General features: G+C 48.4%; 1 protein-coding gene across 1 annotated transcript; it reads right to left on the bottom strand.

Annotated features, from left to right (window-relative positions):
• Positions 1-2139: 2139 nt before the first annotated feature.
• Positions 2140-18735, bottom strand: LOC142750758 (olfactory receptor 5G25-like). The gene is made up of 4 exons (XM_075859736.1): positions 18652-18735; positions 12891-13273; positions 6309-6345; positions 2140-2574 (listed from the first exon to the last, which is right to left on the bottom strand). The coding sequence occupies exons 1-4, from the start codon at positions 18733-18735 to the stop codon at positions 2140-2142; spliced, it is 939 nt and encodes a 312-aa protein (XP_075715851.1).
• Between the last annotated feature and the right edge of the window lie 1086 nt (positions 18736-19821).

Genomic DNA, 19821 nt, shown 5'->3' with positions numbered 1-19821 from the left:
ATTTAAGGCCCTGTGCAAACGGCATGTGTTTGACAATTTGTTTTGCGCTGAAAAACACGTCAAAAACGCTTGATATAAGCTTCCCATTGACATCAATGGGAAAATGTGCTGTGAGTGCATGCGACACATTTTGTTTTTTTACGCGCACACATATAAAAACCGGGCCGCATACAAAAAGAAGCCTCAGGTAAATTCTTTGCAGCCAAAAATGCGCCTAATTCCCAAAGTCAATGTGAGTCCTTAGTATGTACCCAATAACGTGCCAAAAGTGCGCACAAAACATGCAAAAACTCAACTAATAGGCGTCAAAAACGCCTTTAGTTTAAAAGCGCTTTACAAATACGCTAGCGTTCTTGATAGGTTTTTAGCGCCGTGTGTATAAGGCCTAAGGGGAGAGCTTCAATTCAATAATGGCTTCTTTCCTCCAGACTGAAGGAATCTTTTTGTAAAGCTGCTTATTTTCTTAACCCTTTCATTCTTCATTTAGCAAAACACAATATTTTAATAGAGACTCTATGTGAAATAAGTTCCAGCTACTATGTATCACACATTTTCACCAATAGTCCCTAAAATCCTGCTAACTGGACTAGAAAGAGGAAAGGGTTTTATCGAAACAGGTATAAATAAATGTGTTTTTGGGACATTTCTGAGTTGAAGGGGGTTGGGGCTTAAAATGTCCCACAATTTTGGATTCCAATGTTGGTGAGCACCTTGCATGTGTCCTGTTCATGCTAGAAGAATTGCTTTTCTGTGGCCTGATACACCTCAGCATTTTGTGGAAATATGAGGAAGAAAATGCTGTCCCAGATTAGAGCAGTGCAAGAGAGTTATAATAATAACAAGCAAATATCACTGGTGTCAACTGAGGAAAATAATCAATAAGAATTTACAATGAATTCAACACAATCACTGTCTCATTTATATGGTGGGCACAGTGTTCATTATAGGGACATTAAATTAAATAACAAAAAAAAAGTTTAATACCATCTGGTTATATGCAATGAATGACAATAAAACACAAAGTACATGGTCAACAGAATGTCACCCCTTAACATCATATCTTTATAATCTAATCTAAAAGCTTTTGGAACATCTTGTTCCAAAACCATTGGAACTACATTATTGTGATGTTGGTTCTTCTTTGGTCCACTCTTTTGAAAAGATTTTGAATACACTTTGCATTCGGTATGCCATGTACATCCAGCCACTAGGAGCATAAAAGGGTTGGGAACAGATGTTGGGTGATAAGGCCTGGCTTACAAATTCATAATCTATAAGAGATGCAGAGATATCAGTTGCACCCAGGCCCGATGCTCGCAGAAGACACCGGTATTATACATGGTACAAGGATGGTGGAAGACCCATTACAGACTTTGCATTAAAAAATGAATGTTACACCTCTGGTTTGATGGACATAATTCTGTTGGAGAAGGTTGTTCCTAAAGGTTTACTAGACAATAAACACACTAATAGATGACCGGGGCAACTCTATCCGGGCAGAATTCTGACAAGTTGACTTTTTGGAAAGGTGGTTTCCTATAACAGTACAACATTAAATGTCATGAGGCTCTTCAGTAAGACCAATTATACGGCTATTATTTCTCTATAAAGTATTTATGGATGTGGACTTCACTTTATCAAACTGATGGTAATAATCATGGTTGAAAGAAACAAACTAGAAAGGGTGACCTTCGGCTTAGGACTAGATGGTGACTTTTGGTCAACCACGAGTCATGGCAAAATCACAACATTACTCTGACTGCAGCAGGACCTCGATGCTGCTGCATTAAAAAAATGGTTCAAAGTGACCTTGATAGCATTGAATAAAGTCCGACCCAGTCTTATAACATATTTCCAATGGATAAAAAAAATGTCCAAAGCCAGTTGCTCTTTAGGCAAAATTAGCAGTAAGATGACATCACAAAATGAAGGCAAGACGCCAATAAACGTAAAAGAAAAAATGATAATTTTGGGTCACTCATGCAATGTTTCTTGAGTTGAAATTCCTGGGTAAATAAAATTGATATATCTGAAACAATACATTGTGATTTGAGAGTTAGGAGGAGTTCCTACAAATCTAGTTAGCTGAGGCCGGGTGCCCTGACATATCTTATATCGCACTTTGTATGGTTTTTCTTTTTAACTTTTGAAATATGCACTTGAGTATTTGTGCAGAGCCGCTAATATCTCCTGATTCCGTAGAGTGTAAATGATTGGGTTTAGCAGCGGGGTTACAATGATGTATAACAGGGAAATCACTTTGCTCAAATTGGTTGAATTGTCCTTTAATGGAAATAAATAAACACTTATCAAGGTCCCATAATACGTGCAAACCAAAACCAGATGTGAGCTACAGGTGGAGAAGGCTTTTTTTCTTCCCACAGCTGATGATATCCTAAAAATGGCAAAAGATATAAAGATGTAGGTGACCACAATGAAAATGAATGGAAAAAGAATGACGGGAACTGAGAATAGGAAAGCCTGGATCTCCACCATGGACGTATCAGAGCAGGAAAGTTTTAGTAGAGGGGATAGATCACAGAAAAAATGGTCAATGATATTGGGTCCACAGTACTGCAGTTTATAAACTAGAACTGTAATAATTAAGGTTATGATTAGAGATGAGCGAACTTATGAAAAGTTCGGTTCAGCTGGTTCGCCGAATTTCATGAAAAAGTTCGATTCGGACCGAACTAGTTCTGACCGAACCTGTAATACAAGAAAGCCCCTAAAAATCGTGTATAACACTGTTTAAAAGCCCTAGAAGCCCTAGAAGCCCTGTATAACACTCTTAGGTCACCCATGAGTGTATCCAAGTACTTTTGAGCTGTCTTTAAGGCAAAGTTAGTGTCAAAGTTACGCCAACATGTATGGCTATAGGAAAACGGATGGGACACGGTGATAACTAAAAGAAACCACTGCACTTGTGCATGTTGTATTCTTAATGCATTGTTAAAAAAAGGTACAAAAATTAACCATTTTTGGCGGCAGATGCCTGCCAGGGTTCATACATATAAGGTGGTAAAAGAAGAAGCAATGGCTTTTAACAAGCCCTCAAAAAATTGACCCTTTATGGTGGCAGATGCCTGCCGGGGTTCATCCATACATGGATGTAAAAGCAACAAGCAATGGCTTTTGACAAGCCCTCCAAAAATTGACCCTTTTTATTGGCAGATGCCTGCCGGGGTTCATCCATACATGGATGTAAAAGCAACAAGCAATGGCTTTTGACAAGCCCTCCAAAAATGTACCCTTTTTATTGGCAGATGCCTGCTGGGGTTCTTCCATACATGGATGTAAAAGCAACAAGCAATGGCTTTTGACAAGCCCTCCAAAAATTTACCCTTTTTATTGGCAGATGCCTGCCGGGGTTCTTCCATACATGGATGTAAAAGCAACAAGCAATGGCTTTTGACAAGCCCTAAAAAAATGTACCCTTTTTATTGGCAGATGCCTGCCGGGGTTCATCCATACATGGATGTAAAAGCAACAAGCAATGGCTTTTGACAAGCCCTCCAGGCCTGCTTGTAGCAGACGGCAGTGGAGGTGTATTGTTGGTAGTAGAGGTAGCCAACACAGACAGCAAGGGTGGTAGACTGGTAGTAGTAGTAGTAGCAGCACATTAAAAAAAGATACTGGACGACAGTCACAGGACAAAGCCCTGTAGTGGGGCAGGCCTCAGGCCTGCTTGTAGCAGACGGCAGTGGAGGTGTATTGGTGGTAGTAGAGGTAGCCAACACAGACAGCAAGGGTGGTAGTAGTAGTAGCAGCACATTAAAAAAAGAGACTGGACGACAGTCACAGGACAAAGCCCTGTGGTGGGGCAGGCCTCAGGCCTGCTTGTAGCAGACGGCAGTGGAGGTGTATTGGTGGTAGTAGAGGTAGGCAACAGACAGCAAGGGTGGTAGTAGTAGTAGCAGCAGCACATTAAAAGAGACTGGACAGTCACAGGACAAAGCCCTGTGGTGGGGAAGGCCTCAGGCCTGCTTGTAGCAGACGGCAGTGGAGGTGTATTGGTGGTAGTAGAGGTAGCCAAAAAACAGCAAGGGTGGTAGTAGTAGAAGTAGCAGCACATTAAAAGAGACTGGACAGTCACTGGACAAAGCCCTGTGGTGGGGCAGGCCTCAGGCCTGCTTGTAGCAGACGGCAGTGGAGGTGTATTGGTAGTAGTAGAGGTAGCCAGCGGACAGCAAGGGTGGTAGTAGTAGTAGTAGCAGCACATTAAAAGAAACTGGACAGTCACAGGACAAAGCCCTGTGGTGGGGCAGGCCTGCTTGTAGCAGACGGCAGTGGAGGTGTATTGGTGGTAGTAGAGGTAGCCAACAGACAGCAAGGGTGGTAGTAGTAGTAGTAGCAGCACATTAAAAGAGACTGGAGAGTCACAGGACAAAGCCCTGTGGTGGGGCAGGCCTGCTTGTAGCCAGGGCCACCATCAGGGGGGTATTAGGGGTAGTGGTGTGAGGGGCCCGGCCAAACCTAATTGAAAGGGGGGCCCGGCCACTGCTGCGACTTGTCTTTGGTAGAAAAAAACGGGCCCCTGCAAATGAATGTCGTGAGCTGCGGGCCCCCCACTCTCATGGGGGCCGTCAAACACCGCCGACCGATCACGCGCACCCGCAAACTCGCGACCGTCCGAGCACGCACCCGGCAAAAGCGCGCACCCGCGACAGCACGGGCGCTCGCAGAAGCAACAGCACGCACGCTCGCAGCCTCGACAGCACGCGCACCCGCGATCGCACTTGCGATCGGCCGCGCGCGCACTTGTGATCGGCCGCGCGCGCACTTGCGATCTGCCGCGCGCACACCCGCGAACGAAGCGCGTGCTACCGCGGACACACATGGACCCAACTTACCTGGAGCCTGGCTGGAGGTGAAGGACTGGACGTCTGGACCGAAGACCTCGCCTGGAAGACCTCGCCTGAAGGACCTCGCCTGAAGAGGACTGGAGTGGGAGCAGCAGCTCTTCTGACACGGTGAGTAAAGTGTGTCAAAGTGCTGTTTATGTATGGCCCTGTTCACACAAAGTATTTTGCAGGCAGAAAAAAAATCTGCCTCAAAATTCCTTAAAGAATTTTGAGGCAGATTTTGACCTGCACACACTATCTTGCCGCGTTTTTTTGCTGCGTTTTTTGCCCGCGGCGATTGAGGACAGCAGACAAAAAACGCATTTTCTGCCTCCCATTGATTTCGATGGGAGGTCAGAGGCAGAACCGCGGCAAGAAAGGACGTGCTGCTTTCTTTTTTCCGCGACTGGCTCCCATTGATTTCAGATTAAATCAATGGGAGGCGGTTTTGGAAGTTTTTTGGTGCTGATTCTGACGCAGTGTCCGAGTCAATATCAAGGCCCAAAAACTCTGTGAACTGGGCCTTATTGTTAGAGCTTATTCAGACGAACGTGTAATACATCCGTGCAATGCGTGTGATTTTCACGTGCCTCGCGCGGTCCTATGTTACTCTATGGGGCCGTGCAGACTGTCAGTGATTTTCACGCGCCTCGCACGGACCTATGTTACTCTATGGGGCCGTGCAGACTGTCAGTGATTTTCACGCAGCGTGTGTCCGTGTGTCCGCTGCGTAAAACTCACGACATGTCCGATATTTGTGCATTTTTCGCGCATCACACACCCATTGAAGTCAATGGGTGCGTGAAAATCCCGCCCAGCACTTCCGCAGCAGTATAAACTATGAATGAAAACAGAAAAGCACCACGTGCTACAAACATACAAACAGAGTGTCATAATGATGGCGGCTGCGCGAAAATCACTCAGCCGCGCATCATACGCTGCTGACACACGGAGCTGTTATGGATCTTTTGCATGCGCAAAATGCCAAGTTTTTTGCGCGCGCAAAAAGCACACGCTTGTGTGAATCCGGCCTTAGGGTAGGAACATACTAGGAATGAACAATGCGGATTTTATGCAACACATTTTATTGTGGATAATCTGCAGCGTATCACAGTCGCAGCAGAGTGGATGAGATTTGATTAAATCTCATCCACACGCTGCAAAAAAAAATGGACCTGCCGTGTGGCTTTGGCTTTTTAAGCCGCAGCGTGTCAATGTATTCTGTGGAATCGCTGCTCCTCTGTTGCGGAAATGCTGCGGTTCTGCCGCAAAAATCACAAATGAGAAAAAAAAAGAAGGCACTTTTTTAAATTTATAAAAAAGTTTAGACTTCCCCCGGCCGTAGTCCTGGTGACGCGATCCTCTATTCTTAGCGCAGCCCCGCCTCCTGTCATGATGTTTCATCCCATGTGACCGCTGCAGCGGTCACATGGTCTACAGCGTCATCTCAGGAGGCGGGGCTACGTTCAGAAGAGAGAGATACGTCACCAGGACTACGGCCAGGGCAAGTCTAAACTTTTTTTTTCCCTGCAGGATTCCCGCAGCGGACACGCCTCACCAAACCTGCGCCACTATTTGGTGCGGTTTTGCTGGCAGAATTCCCTGCGGCTACCGGGGCGGATAAGCTGTGTAGTTTTACTCAGCATATCCGCCTAGTGTGTCCCTTATGATGTCGCTCCTGGAGCTGATGCCGGTCTCTAAATAGGCAGTTGGTCCAGTAGAATTTGGAATTATTTTTTTTTTGTGAACCAGCTTAAAAAAAGACAAAACTTTTGTGTTAGGGCCTGTTCACATCACCTTTTTATTTTTTCTCATTTGTGATTTTTGCGGCAGAACCGCGGCATTTCCGCAACAGAGGAGCGGCGATTCCACAGAATACATTGACATGCTGCGGCTTAAAAAGCCAAAAGCCGCACTGCAGGTCCATTTTTTTTGCAGCGTGTGGATGAGATTTGTTCATATCTCATCCACTCTGCTGCGACTGTGATACGCTGCGGATTATCCACAATAAAATGTGCTGCATAAAATCCGCAGTGTTCATGCCTAGTGTGTTCCTACCCTAAGGTCGGATTTACACGAGCGTGTGCTATTTGCGCGCGCAAAAACGTGGCGTTTTGCGCATGCAAAAGGTCCATAACAGCTCCGTGTGGCAGCAGCGTATGAAGCGTGGCTGCGTGATTTTCGCGCAGCCGCCATCATTATGACACTCTGTTTGTATGTTTGTAGCACGTGGTGCATTTCATTCATAGTTTATACTGCTGCGGAAGTGCTGGGCGTGATTTTCACACACTCATTGACTTCAATGGGTGCGTGATGCTCGAACGATGCACAAATATAGGACATGTCGTGAGTTTTACGCAGCGGACACACAGACACACGCTGCGTGAAAATCACTGACAGTCTGCACGGCCCCATAGACTAACATAGGACCGCGCGAGGCACGTGAAAATCACACGCGTTGCACGGATGTATTACACGTTCGTCTGAATAAGCTCTAACAATAAGGCCCAGTTCACAGAGTTTTTGGGCCTTGATATTGACTCGGACACTGCGTCAGAATCAGCACCAAACAACTTCCAAAACCGCCTCCCATTGATTTAATCTGAAATCAATGGGAGCCAGTCGCGGAAAAAAGAAAAAGCAGCACGTCCTTTCTTGTCGCGGTTCCGCCTCTGACCTGCCATCGAAATCAATGGGAGGCAGAAAATGCATTTTTCCCTGCGTTTTTTGTCTGCTGTCCTCAATCGCCGTGGGCAAAAAACGCGGCAAGATAGTGTGGGCAGGTCAAAATCTGCCTCAAAATTCGGTGCGCGGTTCCAGGCGGTCGCGGGTGCGCATGCGCTGGAGTTTGCGGGTGCGCGCGATCGGTCGCACGGGCGGCGGTCTTTGACGGCCCCCATGACGACCCCCCATGCTACCCAGGGCCGCCATCAGGGGGGGTATTAGGGGTACTGATGTGAGAGGCCCGGCCAAACCTAATTGAAAGGGGGGCCCGCAGCTCACGACATTCTTTTGGTGAAAAAAATGGGCCCCATTGCAGGGGCCTGTTTTTTTTCTACCAAAGGCAAGTCGCGGCAGTTTGCCGGGCCCCCCTTTCAATTAGGTTTGGCCGGGCCTCTCACATCAGTACCCCTAATACCCCCCCTGATGGCGGCCCTGGGTACCATGATATAGTTCTGGACGGAGTACCGTTAACAGGCGGTGCCACGGTAGGGGGGGCCAGAAAATTTAGCTGTAGGGGGCCCTGAAATTCCTGATGGCGGCCCTGCTTGTAGCAGACGGCAGTGGAGGTGTATTGGTGGTAGTAGAGGTAGCCAGCGGACAGCAAGTGTGGTAGTAGTAGTAGTAATAGCAGCACATTAAAAGAGACTGGACAGTCACAGGACAAAGCCCTGTGGTGGGGCAGGCCTCAGGTCTGCTTGTAGCAGATGGCAGTGGAGGTGTATTGGTGGTAGCAGAGGTAGGCAACAGACAGCAAGGGTGGTAGTAGTAGTGGCAGCACATTAAAAGACACTGGACAGTCACAGGACAAAGCCCTGTGGTGGGGCAGGCCTGCTTGTAGCAGACGGCACTGGGGTGGATTGGTGGTAGAAGTAGTAGCAGCACCAACAGCGGCACATTAAAAAAAGAGTGGACAGGACAGAATCCCGTAGCAGCAGGCGCCAGTAGCAGGCGGCAGCGGCAGCAGCAGCAATGTCAGATCTAATCAGTGGCATCAGGCACAGGGGTTTTAAAATCCTCACCGATCCACGCTTAATTAATTTTCAGAAACGTGAGATTTTCCAAGCTGTTGGCGGACAATCTTGTTCGCTTAGGGGTGACGAAGCCCCCTGCCGCGCTGAAAACCCTCTCTGACGCTACACTGGAGGGTGGACAAGACAGTACACCCATGGCAAACTGGGCCAGTTCTTGCCAATGATCCAATCTGCTGACCCAGAAGTCCATGGGGTCTGGGATCAGCATTTCTGATGGAGAAAGGGCACAGTCCAGGTACGAGTGAACCTGGTTGTTTAAGTGCTGCACCTGGTGATGGTGAACATCCCTTTGGTGACTACGATGTGTGTCAGGTCGGGGTATTGGATGTAAAAATGTTGTCATCATATTTTCCAAACTGAACTGGCTGCTGCTGCCGCCGCTGTCGCCTGTTGCAGAGGTAGCTCTGCCAGAGGCGGTGGAACGATGAGACAGTGGGGAGCGGAGAGTGGCCCCCCCGGTCAGACATGCTTGCAGCAGGTGTTTGCCGTTTGAAAGCCGTGACAAGCTGGCTGCATAGCTTCTCTCGATAATAAGCCAATTTTGCCTCCCTCTCGGAAGGCGCAAAAAACTCCCCCATTCTGGCTTTATACCGAGGGTCTAAAAGTGTGGCTATTCAGTACTCATATCTTTGCTTCATGCTAACAATACGACAGTCAGCGCGCAAGTAACAAAGCATACAGATCGCCATCCTGGCCAGCGTTTCAGACGGCCCGGTTGGTTCCATCTCCGCACCATACTGCCATGGTTGTCCATCATCAAGGTCGTCGTCAGACTCGTCATCACCACCATCACTGTCATGTTGTACAGCTGCCTCGTCCCCTATCCCTTCCTGTGATTCCATCTCCAAATCCAGCTCCTCTTCAGGTCCTGTTTCCTCATCCTCATCCTCCTCCTCCTCCTCAACATCCATAGCCAGATGTGATCCTTCCTCCATCCTTTGCTGAATCATCGCTGTGAGCGTTTGCTCCATAATGAATATCAGTGGCATAACATCGTTCATTCCGCTAGCGTCACGGCTCACAAATCGTGTGGCCTCTTCAAAGGGCCTCAAAACGCGACATGCATCTCTAACCATCTGCCAGTGCCTGAGCTCGAAATTACACTGGCTCCAAACGCTGCCCGTCTGCTGCATCAGGAAATCATTCACGGCTTTCCACTGTTCGTACAGACGGTCCAACATGTGCAGGGTGGAATTCCAGCGTGTTGGAACGTCACAAATCAGCCTGTGTTCTGGGAGAATGTTTTGACGCTGCAAGTCCAGGAGAGCGTGCTTAAATGCATACGAACGTATAAAGCGAACGCAAACCCTCCTGGACATGGCCAGCACACCCTTCAAACCAACATATGACTTTAAGAAGCGTGTTATGACCAGATTGATCACATGTGCCATGCAAGGAGCGTGTGTCAGGTGACCTAGACGCAGTGCAGCCACAACGTTCTTCCCGTTATCAGAGACAACATTGCCCAGTGTGAGTTTCAGAGGAGACAGCCAGCGTGTGATTTCCTCCTTGATGCACAGCAGCAGCTCCTGCCCTGTGTGGCTTTTCTCGCCCAGGCTCAGCAGGTGTAAGACAGCGTTGTGGCGCTTCACCTTGCACCTATGAAAAGAGGAGGGAGGAGGAGTGGAAGATACGCTGTGTCCTGTCGGGGACGGGAAGACCTCCAAGGAGGAAGGCAAGGAGGAGGAGGAGGAGTAGGAGGAGGAGGAGGATTGTAGGCACCTGGTGTCCGGAGTTGAACCAGAAAGATACAAGCGTGGAGGTGGTAATGCCTGGCATTGCTGCGGTGGTGCATCGGACTGCAAAATATTGACCCAGTGGGCCGTGAAAGACATGTACTGTCCCTGCCCATAGTTGCTGCTCCACGTGTCGACGGTGGCATGTACCCTGCTGCACACGGATAATTGCAAGGACTGGCACACCTTTTCCTCCACATGCTTGTGCAAGGCAGGGACATCTGTTTTGGAGAAGTAATGTCGGCTAGGTATTCGCCACTTAGGCTGAGCGCACGCCATCAATTGCTTGAAGCCGGCAGAATCGACCAGGTGGTACGGCAGCGACTGCACCACCAACAACTTAGCCAGGTGTGAATTAAGCCACATGACAAGTGGATGACTGGGTATATATTGTTGCTTATTGGACAACGATTCCGTAATGGATAACTGACGGGACGTATTAGGAGCACTAGATGACAGTGATGATGATGATGACAACGACATGGTGGATAAGGCCTGGCTACTACTTAGATGACAGGGACTCGGAGCAGCAGCAGCAGCGGCAGAGGGGTCTTCATTAGATGTACATGATGGTGGGGCATGTCGATTGTCCCACATGGCCTTGTGATGCCACTCCATGTGTTTACGTAGAGCGGTAGTTCCTACATTGCTGCCCTGCCCACGCCTTACTTTCTGCTTGCAGATACGGCACTGTGCCATGTTTTCGTCCTCTGGGAAGGTACAGAAAAATTGCCACACGGCAGAGTACCGTAAAGAGGTAGTACCACGTCCACCACCACCACCACCACCAACACCCGAGCTTGCCCCTTGTCTGGCAGGCTTTTTTCGGGAGCCTACACCAGCATCAGTGTCGCCGTCACCGACTCCTGAGCTGACCCTACCGCTGTAACGTTTTGCAGATTGACTTCTGCCCCTACCTTGGCTTGGCTGTTTATCACGGCCAGTGCCGCGACTACTACCCTCCTCCTCTGACGCCGACATCACCTCGTTACCTGGTTCACACATCCTGTCTAAAACAACATCATCATCATAGCCTTCCTCATCATCCCCGCCACTTCTGTCACTGTGTTGTGAATGTGATGTGACATGATGGCGGGCTCCATGCCCCCCCTCATTACTTCGTCTGCCACCACGGCTACCACCACCAACACCCCCACTACCGCAGCTATGCGTCTCGGACACCGCTTCCACCTCCACCACCGCCGCAACACACTCCGTTGGCTGACTCGCGGAAAACAAATCATCATCATCACTATGTTGTTCAGTATTTTCCTTCGCACCCGAGGAGATGTCTCTTAGGACTCTCAGGAAATATGGCTTCCCGCTAGGAAGGGGGAGTGAAGACATAGATGATGGAATGGAAACACTAGAAATACCTATATTACTACTGTTACTGTGCCAAGGAACTGTAGAGGATCTGGAATCCAACGAAACCTGGCTTGAAGCCAGATCGTCAGAGTCTTCCTGCTGAGATGACCGCGAGCCAGCCAACCAGTCCACAATGGCCGTATTGTCTAAAGTAACCCGCCCACCGGAGATGGACAAGTCTGGCTTGCTGATACTGCTACTACTACCAGCAGGCACATGGCTGCTGCTACTAGTGGAACTGGGCACATGTCTTGTGCCACAAATGCTGGTACTGGGTCTGGCACCAACAGATCCAACATTTGGACTAGAAGAGGACACGGCATGGGTGTTTTTTCCTCTACCCCGTCCTTTCACAACCTTTTTTTTACCAGACATTTCACTGCTGGAGTGCAGCAAGTTGAATCAAAACCCGGGGGATGAGCCCCTTCTAAAAGCCTATTCACACTGACACTGGCTTGGCAAATGGCAATGAATGAGAATTTCTTTCAGCCACGCCGCGCTGCACTCAGGGAATGCTGGGCCTTGTAGTACTACTACTACAAAGGCTGCCTGTATTGCAAGTTGGATTGTTATTTCGTTATGTTAATGGCTGGGGATGCGCCCCTTCTAAAAGCGTATTCACACTGACACTGGCTTGGCAAATGGCAATGAATGAGAATTTCTATCAGCCACTGTGCACTGACTCAAGGAATGCTGGGCGTTGTAGTACTACAAAGCCTGCCTGTATTGCAAGTTGGATGCAACGGGGATGAGCCCCTTATAAAAGCGTATTCACACACTGGCTGAGTAGTGAGTAGTGGATGAGCCCCTTCGATTTATAGATTCCTGCCTTTTAGATTCCTAAAGCTTTCCCTTACTGCACAGAGATGCTATCCCTACAGCTCCTGTCTCTAAAATGGCCGCTGAGCTCCGTGCATAGACTTTTATTGCAGGCTTGATCCCGCCCCTATGCTGCCTCCTGATTGGCTGGGAGAGCCGTTTGCAAGGCATTATGGGGTAGCCTGATGTCAGGTGATCTTGTGAAATCCTCCATTTTAGATGTAACATGTGGCAGGCGGCAAAATTTAGCCGGGTTCGGTCAAAACGGGTTCGGCCGAACCCGGTGAAGTTTTGATTCGCTGCGAACCGAACTTTTCCCGAAGATCGGACCGAAACCGGGTTCGGTTGTCCCTGTTAGCTCATCTCTAGTTATGAGAAATCCTACGAGCCAAGGCCAAAAGACAAGGTTCAGCTGGAGTCGAAGGTCCATGATGGACATGTATCTCAAGGGGTTGCAGATGGCCAAGTAGCGGTCATAGGACATCACCGTGAGCAAAAAGCATTCAGAATTGGTTGATGCAGAGAAGATATAAAATTGGATCATGCAGGCAGTAAATGAGATGGTGTCACCTTCTTTGATGATAACGGTGAGCATTTTCGGCACAATATTGGTGTTGGATAATATTTCAAAAGAAGAAAGCAAGCTGAGAAAAAAATACATTGGAGTGTGAAGACGATGGTGAATCATCACTAACAAAATAATCAAGAGGTTTCCTGTCAAGGTCACAATGTAAATGAAAAGAAAGTGTAATGACCGGGGGGGTAGGGAAACGGACAAGTGAGCCCTAATCTACCCGCCACTCTGTCCCTGCCTACTTGCAACGACCCGCCCTAGGCGACGGGGTACAACTGGGCGGCGGTCCCTGCACTCAGTAAGTGCACGACAAACACGACAAACATACAAGGGAATACAAGCAAGGGAAAAGGGGCAGTTGCCCACGGCAACACCGTGAGCAACCAGAGTGGTGAACGAGCCGAGTCAAGCCAGGAGTGTGCGAGGTACCAAACGAAGAGCAAAAGAGTAGTCAGTAAGCCAGGGTCTGTATGGAGCAGGAACAAAATAGAAGGAGCTGTAGCTGGGCCAGGAAACCACACGAAAAAGAATAACAAGCAAGGAGGAACAGGAAATGCAGGTATAAATAGACAGAGGGCGGGAGCTAGCTGAGTCTGGCCAGGCTGCGATAGGCTCTCCCACTCCTGAGCCTGCCAGCCTGAGTGGTGGAAGCTGGAGTCAGTCTCAGGGATGTAGATTCAGGTGCTGACTGATTAATTAAGGGAGTTAACCCCGAAGCTGTGCCTGGCAGATCCTTTACAGTACCCCCCCTTTTATGAGGGGCCACCGGACCCTTTCTAAGTGGACCTGGCTTACTGGGGAAACGCAGGTGGAACCTCCTGACCAATACCCCAGCGTGAACATCCCGGGCGGGTACCCAAGTCCTCTCCTCGGGCCCGTAACCTCTCCAATGGACCAGGTACTGGAGGGAGCCTTGGACCATCTTGCTGTCCACAATCCTGGCCATCTCGAATTCCACCCCCTCAGGGGTGAGGACGGGAACAGGAGGTCTCCTCGAGGGAGCCAAGGACGGGGAGCAGCGTTTAAGGAGGGAGGCATGAAACACGTCGTGTATACGAAAAGACGGGGGTAACTCCAGCCGGAAGGAGACAGGATTGAGGACCTCAATGACCTTATACGGCCCAATAAACCGGGGAGCAAACTTCTTGGACGGAACCTTGAGACGCAAGTTCCTAGACGACAACCACACCAGATCCCCGACCATAAACAGGGGGTTAGCAGAACGTTTTCTATCAGCCTGAGTTTTTTGTACGCTCTGGGACGCCTCTAGGTTCTTCTGAACCTGGGCCCAGACTGTGCACAGTTCCCGATGAACGACCTCTACCTCGGGATTGTTGGAACTACCAGGTGAAACGGAGGAGAACCGTGGATTAAACCCAAAATTACAGAAAAAGGGGGAGACCCCTGACGAGTTACTGACCCGGTTATTAAGGGAAAATTCAGCAAGGGGAATGAAAGAGACCCAATCATATTGACAGTCAGAGACAAAACACCTTAAGTATTGTTCTAGAGATTGATTAGTCCTCTCCATTTGACCATTGGTTTCAGGATGGAAGGCAGAGGAGAAGGACAGATCAATCCCCAACTTCATACAGAAGGCTCTCCAAAACAATGAAACAAATTGTACCCCTCTGTCCGAAACAATATTGACAGGGACCCCATGGAGACGCAGGATGTGTTTGACAAACAAGGTAGCCAATGTCTTGGCGTTGGGTAGTTTCTTGAGGGGCACAAAGTGGCACATCTTACTGAAGCGGTCTACCACCACCCACACCACCGACTTGCCTTGGGATGGAGGCAAATCGGTGATAAAATCCATGGAGATATGTGTCCAAGGTCTCTGGGGAATGGGCAACGAACGCAGTAAGCCCGCTGGTCGGGACCTGGGAGTCTTGGACCTAGCACAAACCTCACAAGCGGCGACTTAGGCCTTAACGTCTTTAGGCAACCCAGGCCACCAATAATTTCTGGTAATGAGGTGTTTGGTACCCAGGATGCCTGGATGACCAGATAGTGCGGAGTCATGATTTTCCCTAAGTACCCTTAGCCAGAATTGCAGGGGAACAAACAGCTTGTTCTCAGGAAGGTTCCCGGGAGCTGAACCTTGATCAGCAGCAATTTCAGAGACTAAATCAGAATCGATCGAGGAAATGATTATACCTGGAGGCAAAATACAAGCAGGATCTTCCTCCGAAGGAGGGCTGGCCATGAAGCTACGCGACAATGCATCAGCCTTAATATTTTTAGACCCAGCCCTATAGGTAACCAAAAAATTGAATCTAGTTAAAAAATAACGCCCATCGAGCTTGTCTCGGGTTTAGCCTCCGGGCAGATTCTAGGAAAACCAGATTCTTGTGGTCGGTAAGGACCGTTACCTGGTGTCTAGCCCCCTCCAGGAAGTGGCGCCACTCTTCAAATGCCAATTTAATGGCTAAGAGTTCGCGGTTGCCAATATCATAGTTACTCTCAGTTGGCGAAAACTTCCTGGAGAAGTAGGCACAGGGGCGGAGATGGGTGAGGGACCTGGTACCCTGGGACAAGACAGCCCCCACTCCCACCTCAGATGCGTCAACTTCCACGATAAATGGCTCCATTTGGTTGGGCTGAACCAGCACCGGGGCCGAGATAAAGCACTTCTTAAGGACCTCAAAAGCCTGGACAGCCTCAGGAGGCCAGTGGAGGAGATCAGCACCTTTGCGAGTGAGGTCCGTAAGAGGCTTAGCGATGACCGAGAAGTTAGCAATAAATCTCCTGTAATAATTAGCGAACCCCCAAAAACACTGTAACGCCTTCAGGGAGGCAGGTTGGACCCATTCCGCCACAGCCTGAACCTTGGCGGGGTCCATGCGGAATTCATGAGGAGTGAGGATTTGACCCAAAAATGGTATCTCCTGTACCCCAAACACACATTTTTCGGTTTTGGCAAACAGTTTGTTTTCCCGAAGGACCTGGAGCACCTTCCTGACATGCTCAATGTGGGAGGACCAGTCCTTGGAAAACACCAGTATGTCATCAAGGTACACTACAAGAAATATCGCCAGGTAATTTCTCAAAATCTCATTTATGAAATTCTGGAAGACCGCAGGGGCATTACACAACCCAAAGGGCATGACGAGGTATTCGAAATGGCCTTCGGGCGTGTTAAACGCAGTCTTCCACTCATCCCCCTCTTTGATGCGAATAAGGTTATACGCCCCCCGTAGATCCAATTTAGAGAACCATTGGGCCCCCTGAACCTGATTAAAGAGATCAGGTATCAAAGGAAGGGGATACTGGTTCCTTACCGTGACCTTATTCAGGCTACGGTAGTCAATGCATGGCCTAAGACCACCATCCTTCTTCCCCACGAAGAAGAAGCCAGCACCTACCGGAGAAGAAGAGGGACGAATGTAACCCTTGGCCAGGGATTCCTGGATATACTCTCTCATGGCTTCACGTTCGGGACAAGAAAGATTAAATATCCTACCCTTAGGAAGCTTAGCTCCTGGTACCAATTCGATAGCGCAATCGTATTCTCTATGAGGAGGTAACACTTCGGAGGCCTCCCTAGAGAAAACATCAGCGAAGTCCTGAACAAACTCGGGTAGCGTATTCGCCTCCTCAGGGGGAGAAATAGAATTAACAGAAAAACATGACGTACAACATTCATTACCCCATTTGGTTAGCTCCCCAGTATTCCAGTCAAACGTGGGATTATGCAACTGCAACCAGGGAAGGCCTAGAACCAAATCGTACGATAATCCCTGCATCAACAGTACAGAGCATTGCTCCAAATGCATGGAGCCAACAAGGAGTTCAAAAACAGGGGTATGCTGTGTAAAATAACCATTAGCAAGAGGAGTGGAGTCGATACCCACTACCGGGACAAGTTTAGGCAAATCAATCAGAGGCATAGCAAGAGACATAGCAAATTCCACAGACATAATATTAGTAGAGGACCCTGAATCCACGAAGGCACTGCCGGTAGCAGACCTACCACCAAAAGAGACCTGAAAGGGAAGCAAGATCTTAGTACGTTTCCTATTTACTGGAAATACCTGTGCTCCCAAGTGACCTCCCCGATGATCACTTAGGCGCGGAAGTTCTCTGGCTGCATTCTTACGCTTAGGACAGTTGTTCACTTGATGCTTGTCATCCCCACAGTAGAAGCAGAGACCATTCTTCCTGCGGAATTCTCTACGTTGTTGGGGGGACATGGAGGCCCCGAGTTGCATAGGTATCTCTGAGTCTTTCCTGGAGGAACGAAGCAACGGAACTTCGGGAGGCATCATGGGGGAGTCGGAGGAGAAAACACATAAACGTTCATGTTGTCGTTCCCTGAGACGTCGGTCAAGTCGTACCGCTAAAGCCATAGCCTGGTCTAGGGAGTCAGAAGAGGGATAGCTAACTAGCAGGTCTTTCAGGGCATTCGACAGACCCAACCTAAACTGGCACCTTAAGGCAGGGTCATTCCACCGAGAAGCTACGCACCACTTCCTAAAGTCAGAGCAATACTCCTCAACAGGTCTCTTACCCTGACGCAAGGTCACCAGCTGACTCTCGGCAAAGGCAGTCCTGTCAGTCTCGTCATAAATAAGTCCGAGACCAGAAAATAAACAATCAACGGAGGAAAGTTCAGGGGCGTCAGGAGCCAAGGAGAAGGCCCACTCTTGGGGCCCTTCCTGGAGCCGGGACATAATTATACCCACCCGCTGGCTCTCAGAACCTGAGGAATGAGGCTTTAAACGAAAGTAAAGCCTACAACTCTCCCGAAAGGAGAGAAAAGCCCTCCGGTCCCCTGAGAACCGGTCGGGCAACTTGAGGTGGGGTTCAAGAGGTGCGGTGAGGGGAACTACCAAGGTAGCATTAGGCTGGTTGACCCTCTGAGCCAGGGCCTGGACCTGTAGGGAGAGACCCTGCATTTGCTGAGCCAGGGTCTCACGGGGGTCCATAGTGGTGTCAGGGACCAGGGTAAACTAGGTATGGGCTTGTTATTATGTAATGACCGGGGGGGGTAGGGAAACGGACAAGTGAGCCCTAATCTACCTGCCACTCTGTCCCTGCCTACTTGCAACGACCCGCCCTAGGCGACGGGGTACAACTGGGCGGCGGTCCCTGCACTCAGTAAGTGCACGACAAACACGACAAACATACAAGGGAATACAAGCAAGGGAAAAGGGGCAGTTGCCCACGGCAACACCGTGAGCAACCAGAGTGGTGAACGAGCCGAGTCAAGCCAGGAGTGTGCGAGGTACCAAACGAAGAGCAGAAGAGCAGTCAGTAAGCCAGGGTCTGTATGGAGCAGGAACAAAATAGAAGGAGCTGTAGCTGGGCCAGGAAACCACACGAAAAAGAATAACAAGCAAGGAGGAACAGGAAATGCAGGTATAAATAGACAGAGGGCGGGAGCTAGCTGAGTCTGGCCAGGGTGCGATAGGCTCTCCCACTCCTAAGCCTGCCAGCCTGAGTGGTGGAAGCTGGAGTCAGTCTGAGGGATGTAGATTCAGGTGCTGACTGATTAATTAAGGGAGTTAACCCCGAAGCTGTGCCTGGCAGATCCTTTACAGAAAGAGCTAAAAAAGTAGATTTTTAAGATTTGTAATGTTTTGAAATCCAAGAAGATAGATTTCTGAAATCCTGGTCTGGTTACGGTCATTCATTTTAAAGGGCCGGTTGGTTTACAGGATCTGATAATAATAGTTAAATTATTCCAATAAAATGTCAACATTTGACCATCCATAAGTCATTTGAAAAGCTAATGAAAAAGTCATAAAAACTTTACTTGACTAGTTCTAAACATCATATTATCTAAAGCTTTATGTACAAAGGCTTATAAACCTACACATTGTCATATCAATGATATGGTACCCATAAAAGTGTACTGCATCTCCACATGCATCTGATTTCATGCGGAGGTACACTAATTTTTATATTGTTTGATTCATATGACTTGTTGAGGCACTGACTTGTGCGGCACCTTACTGGCTCTGTGCACACCGCTCTGTCATGTTCATGAGGGCTTAAGTTACTTTACTCTCTACAATAAGACAAACTCCCTCGCCATATAGCTGATCATGGGGGAATCCAAGTGCTAGTGGCTCCCACAATAGTGAGGAGAGTATTCCTTTATTCCTACATCAGCCATAACATTAGAACCACCTGCCTACTATTGTGTACTACGCGGCTACGCAGCTCACTCACAGTGTTCACATACTAGTCAGCCTGGTCGACTTTCTAGGACTACGCTCGTACACGGCTTAAATCCTGTCTACTGTCTCTTCCGAAGTCTGTGGACATAAACACTCAGTGGTTTCGAACTGGTTCACCAATCGCAAAATGCAGTTTCTATGCGGAACACTTTTTCAAAATTTATTGTGAAAGTTTTGATGTACTGTCACAACAGACCTCGTTCTTGCAACATCCAACACGCAAAAAGCTTTTTCTTGCTTGGATGTCGCCCTCTTATGTCACACCATGTAAAAACATTTCACATTTGGCTCTTGAAAATGAAAGATGAAAGCTGTGGTGTGATTGGTTGTATGGGCAACCCTGTCAGTTTTCCTAACCCAAAACAAATTATGACTAGTCCCACAAAAAAACAAGAACTTATGCAACTGTGTACTGATAAAATAGGAAAGTTACGACTGCCCAAGTGCTGAGAGCGCAAAAAAAGAAAATAAAATTGTTGTGAGTCCTATTTAGTATTTTAATTAATTTAAACATTTTTAAGACTTGTAGCTGTTAAC

Source organism: Rhinoderma darwinii, chromosome 3 (assembly GCF_050947455.1).
Source record: "Rhinoderma darwinii isolate aRhiDar2 chromosome 3, aRhiDar2.hap1, whole genome shotgun sequence".
In the NCBI taxonomy this organism is placed as follows: Eukaryota; Metazoa; Chordata; class Amphibia; order Anura; family Rhinodermatidae; genus Rhinoderma; species Rhinoderma darwinii.
The sequence above is the reverse complement of the archived record's forward strand: the minus strand, read 5'-3'. Positions and strand labels throughout refer to the sequence as shown.